The sequence below is a fragment of the Vicugna pacos genome, chromosome 16 (genome assembly GCF_048564905.1).
Source record: "Vicugna pacos chromosome 16, VicPac4, whole genome shotgun sequence".
Taxonomy (NCBI): domain Eukaryota; kingdom Metazoa; phylum Chordata; class Mammalia; order Artiodactyla; family Camelidae; genus Vicugna; species Vicugna pacos.
In genome coordinates this window covers 47,764,390-47,769,864 of record NC_133002.1, presented here as the reverse complement: position 1 = coordinate 47,769,864, position 5,475 = coordinate 47,764,390, and the positions used below count along the sequence as shown (strand labels likewise).

The 5,475-nt window shown below is 52.4% G+C and overlaps 1 protein-coding gene across 2 annotated transcripts; it reads left to right on the top strand.

Moving 5' to 3' along the window:
- The first annotated feature begins 1,618 nt into the window (after window positions 1-1,618).
- On the top strand, window positions 1,619-5,412 carry NKIRAS2 (NFKB inhibitor interacting Ras like 2). 2 transcript variants are annotated; one of them, XM_006199245.4, is made up of 4 exons: window positions 1,619-1,742; window positions 2,704-2,811; window positions 3,226-3,467; window positions 3,753-5,412. In XM_006199245.4, the coding sequence occupies exons 2-4, from the start codon at window positions 2,718-2,720 to the stop codon at window positions 3,990-3,992; spliced, it is 576 nt and encodes a 191-aa protein (XP_006199307.1). In that variant the 5' UTR covers window positions 1,619-1,742; window positions 2,704-2,717; the 3' UTR covers window positions 3,993-5,412. The 2 variants fall into 2 exon arrangements, with proteins under 2 accessions (XP_006199307.1, XP_072795426.1); XM_072939325.1 differs by having other exon boundaries at window positions 1,641-1,869.
- Window positions 5,413-5,475: the final 63 nt, after the last annotated feature.

The following is a 5,475-nucleotide window of genomic DNA, read 5'->3' as shown; positions in this document are numbered from 1 at the left end:
TACCTTTCATCCCCTCTGGATCCCCAACTACCACCTGGTTCATCACCCTAATGACGCTGACCCTTTTATGAGACTGCTTTCATGTCAGCCGCCCGGGAGTGCCATCTCAGCATTAAGCCTAGGAAGGGTGGCACGGGGCCCCAGACCCTGCCCTGAAGTTTATAAGGCAGCTCGCAGGGTGAGGTCCCTTCTCCATAGTGTTCCCAATGCTGCCAATCCTCACATAAACTCCCTGCTCAGCACGCTTGTCTTGCAGAATGTAGTCTGGATTGGGAACTCAGGAGAGGGCAAGGACACAGCCTAATCATCTTCGTTGTATTTCCGTTCACCTGAACAAATCATATTTGTGGATTTAAATTAAATTGGTGTTTTCTGGGGTTAAATTTTTACAGTCAAAAGGTACTGAAATAAGTGGGGACTTTAAAAAGAATTTACCCCCCTTCTCTGGTAAAACCGTTTGTGCCATTGTCCACTGGCTGCTTGCATGGTCCCTGCTTATCACAGTGCTGAGGGAGCTGAAACCACACCTACCACCAGGTAGCAGAGGATGGGAGAGGCTCGGGGGTTGGAAGAGAAAAGTCATTCATTCAGCCAGTCATTCAACACCCTCTCCAAAGTGCCTACTCTGTGATAGGTTGGGAAGGGACAGACTCAGACCATCTGCCCTGCCTGCCAGTGGCTCACAGTCTACAGTCTAATGCAGGAGGTGCACCTGTCTTTGACCATCCTCCCACTTCATGTTCTCTGCATCTAAGACTCCCTGCATCACTAAGTCTTGTTGATTCGCCTACCAAATGTCTCCCAAATCTTTCTCCTTTCCACCCCAATTTAGGCTCTCATTGTTTTTTAACTAATACTACTATAGTTTCCTAACTAACTCCAAGTTTCATCTCTCCAATCTTCACTCTTCTACCAGAGTGACCTTCTTAGAAGCAAAAACTGATCATGTCACTTCGCTGGCATAAAACCAACCAATGGCTTTCCACTGCTGTTAAGATACAGTTTGATCTCTTTGGCCTACACAAGACCTTTGATTATTTGGCTCCTTTCTACCAGCAACACTGAACCCAAATACTTGTAGTTCCAGAAAATACCATGACTCTTGCTGTCTCTCCTCCACCCTTTCCTCCCATACCCTTCAAACCTCAGCACTGACATGATGTGCTCCAGGAAGGTTCCACGGAGAACGTGATGCCCATTGCCCCCAAGTTAAATGCCAGTTGGTTGTGCTCCTATAGCACCTCTGTAATAGCTGTCACCATGTTGTGCTGTAATCGTTGGTGTAGATGTCTAGCTCCTCTACTTGGTGACGTTCTAATGGGCAGCTACCGAGTCTAGTTCGTCCGCTGTTTCTCTGCACGTGGTCCTGCATCTGGCACAGAGTAGGCGCCCAGAAGACATTGGATGAATAAAAGATTGAATAAATTGTTATTGTACAGTAGTAGCCTTTAGAGGACGAAAATTTGGGCATCTGAGACCCCAGAACACCTCCCAGCACGTCCGGGGAGCCTAGAACCCTGTGCCCTGGCAACCGACCAGCCTACGTCCGGGCCGTCATCTTCCCGCCAGCCTCTGGGGGCGCTGTGCGACCGGCGCCCGCCCTCCGCCGCCGGAACTGGTCTTGCGAGATGCAAGCTGCGGGGCGGGGCCAGACGGAGCCTGGACGGACCCCGAGGAAGATCCACTCGCGGTCCTGGCGCGCCTCGGGGAGCCCGGCCGGGCTATTGCGAGGGCCCCGGGAGGTACGGAGCTGGGAGGCCTGGATCGACGACTGTGTCCGGGACGCTTTATGTGGCAGGATTCTGATTCCCTCTGGGGAGCCCATTGGTGGGAAATCTGTGCCGGAGGCCCGTCTGGCACCCTCTTGGGGTATGGCTTAATTGCAGGGCTCGCTATATGGGGACCTTTGCGGGGAGGGTTTCTGTACCAAAAGTTTCCTCTGGAGAGGCTTCTGTTTAGGATCCCTTTGGGGCGTGATCTCTGCTCTCTGGGGAATCTTTGGGGCTTCCTCTGGAAAGCCTGTGTTTGGGGTGCCTTCGAGGAGGTCTCTGGGACCTCTTTGGAGAAGGGGTTTCTGTGCCTGCTCATCTGGGTCTGTCAGTCCAAAGGCAGCCAAAATCTCCTCTTTTCCGAAGCATTTTTCTCTTAGATTCTTTCACTTTCTTGTATGATGTTCTTCATTTTAGCCATAGACTTCACTGGGAACTAGAGGGAACTAGTTGTCCAGATAAGCCATACAGAAAAGTAAATTTTCCTTAACTGCTCAGTCTCCCCAAGAAGAGTGGCATAAGACAAGAGTCACACAAAATAACATTCCTGCTTATCTCCATGGGGTCATGGCCAAAGAGAGGAAGCTGAACCAGAGCTCCCTTCAGCAACTGGTCCTCCACATCCTGGGCACAGAAAGGAACCTGGCGAGTGGTTCCTTTAAACCAGCAACTCTCTTTCTCCTTTACAGCAACATGTCCTGAGCCCCTGCTCTGTGCCAGTTACTGGCCGTGTACTGGGAATAAGATGAAGAAGAGATGGCTCACTGTCCGGTAGTAGGCATAAACGTATCACTTTAGTACACCCTGACTAGGGTAGGGGACCGTGCTGAATTGTTGAAGCTTTCGCATTCAGTTCAGAACTTGGGCCCTCAGTTAAGGGAAGTCTCCCTTCTGCTTTGATTCCTCCTCACCCATTGTGCTTCTGTTCTTCAAGGTTGAAGGCTAAGCATGGGGAAGAGCTGCAAGGTGGTCGTGTGTGGCCAGGCATCTGTGGGCAAAACGTCAATTCTGGAGCAGCTTCTATACGGGAACCACGTAGTGGGTGAGTGTTGCTGGGGGTGGGGCATGGTGGAAGAAATTGAAGAATGAGGGAAAGATTTGATCACAACACGAAAAGACTAAAAGCTGCTCCTAGTGGTTATTACACTCCAAAGAGTCAAGTTCACATCGTGATCTCAATCCTACAGCACTGAAGAAATCTGGACAGAGGCAACCCAATATCTGAGATAGGAAGGAAAAACTCCCAAGTCACACTGGGCTTAGCATGGTATCTGTGTGGGGTTAAATCTGTTCCCCAAACCATTCTAGTCCTGCCGGACTCGCAGTCTCTGGCCCCCTCACCTCAACCCTGACATTCCATCCTCTCCCTATCTGGTTAGCCTGTTAGAATATACTCAGTCACTCATATTTCCCATCTCCTTCCTCCCCAGAAACAAGTGTTCTCATTCTGTCCTAGGTTCTGAGATGATTGAAACTCAGGAGGACATCTATGTGGGCTCCATTGAGACCGACCGGGGGGTGCGGGAGCAGGTGCGTTTCTACGACACCCGGGGGCTCCGAGATGGGGCCGAGTTGCCCCGGCACTGCTTTTCCTGCACTGATGGCTATGTCCTGGTCTACAGCACAGACAGCCGAGAGTCCTTTCAGCGGGTGGAGCTGCTTAAGAAGGAGATTGACAAATCCAAGGACAAGAAGGAGGTGTGTGTGTGTGTGTGTGTGTGCCAGTTACTTAGCCAGTAATTAACTGATTGCTAGTAAGTCTCAGACATGGGTGACACAGGCCCTGTAATGGAACTCCTGGAGGGGAGCCAGATGGAGGCCAGAATTTGAACAGTGGAAGGAGAGGAAAAAGCACCCATCTCCCTCTCCCCCATGCACAGTTTCTGATACAGGAAGAGATGAGGTGGTCCTGTGATGGCCCTCACACCCATTCCTGAGATCTCTGATACAGCCAGAGGCCTCGACTCTGTCTCTCTTCCCCAGGTCACCATCGTGGTCCTCGGCAACAAGTGTGACCTACAGGAGCAGCGGCGTGTAGACCCTGATGTGGCTCAGCACTGGGCCAAGTCAGAGAAGGTCAAGCTGTGGGAGGTGTCAGTGGCTGACCGCCGCTCCCTGCTGGAGCCTTTCATCTACTTGGCCAGCAAGATGACCCAGCCCCAGAGCAAGTCGGCCTTCCCACTCAGCCGCAAAAACAAGGGCAGCGGCTCCTTGGATGGCTGAAGAGCTGCCAGCCCTGGAAGATGGGCTGAGAGGAAAAGAGGGGTGAGGCAAGCTGTCCTCAGTCTTGGGGAGAGCCCCCCACTCGGCCAGGCAGCTGGGCTGTCCCAGGCTCAACCCACTTTTCCCTCTCAACCCCAGGAAGTGCAAATAGTCTAGGTTAGCGCCCTGCATCCCCCCCCACCCCAAGCTCCCATCATAGCTGCCCTGCTGTGATGGGGGCGATTGTGGGTCACTGTCCCTGCCACCTGCCCTGGACAGGAAGCAGAGCTACTATGCAGGGGTGCCCAGTCGAGGGTCTTGTTCCTGTCACAGGGCTCCCACACCTCTGGGAGCCAGTCTCACACACACATACACACTCACTCACACACTCAGTCACCAGCCTAGACTCTAGAGGAAGGGCATCAGGTATCCTGTGTGTGCGCGTGTAGATGTGCACGTGTGTGCGTGCTGGCGTTGGGGCCGCCTCCTCACCCAACACCATGACCTCTCTCCCATCCTGTCCTTGGCCTGAAGAAGCTGGTCTCCTGGGAAGTGTGATTTTCTGTTTGAACTCTTCCCCTAGTTGTTTTGCTTCCTCTTCCTGCTCAGAGAGCATTTCATTGGTTGAGGCAGAATAGGATGATGACTGGGCTGGGAGTCACCAGCTGGCTTTGTGACACTGTGAGGCCTTGCCCCTCTCGGGGCTTCAGTTTTCTCATCTGTCAGGCGACAGCAGTTGCTTAGATGACCTACATCCTCTCCAGCCCTGTGGTTGTATAATGCCCACGGTCGGGCGCTGCAACTGTACCCTTAGCTTCTCCCTCTTCAAGGTGCTACACCTCCAGCCTTGGAGGCTGGGACACTGCTCTCCCTCAACCACCAGGGGGCAGGAGTGCACTCCCCGCCCTCGTTGCCAGAGTGGCCGGCTGCCCAGTGCCCCATCAGCGGACCTCACAGCCCTGGGGACTGGTCTTCACCCCTTCCTGTGGTTGTTTTCAGCTGATAGCTGGACTTCTATTTATAAATTACCTGTTTATATGCCTGCTGCCATAGTGAAGGCTGGACAAGGTGCTCTTCCAGCCCTTCCTTCTTACCTCAGATGCCTAAACAGAACAAGGCAAACCAGTAGCGGCTTCTCAGGAGCTGACAGATCTGTCTGGGTTCAGAAGGGTGGTTACACTTTCAACACGCTATCAGGTGAGCTTGTAACCCACAACTTCCTGTGCCCACTTCATGCTTCTAATGTGCACACCTAGCATAGGTGAGACACTGTACCCAGGTGCCCTCTAGCACATGCCCCTTCTCCCTGAGACAGGAGAGGTGAGCAGGGGCAGGTGGTCCAGGCTGGGCAAGCTGAGTTAGGGCACATACACAGGCTTGGGCTTAAATTCATTTATTGATGCGTTGGACACAATAAAACCACAACAGTTATCAAAAAGTACCCCCCCCTTTTTGTTGTTCTCCCATTGGAAATATCTTAGAAAAAAGATACACATGGATACTG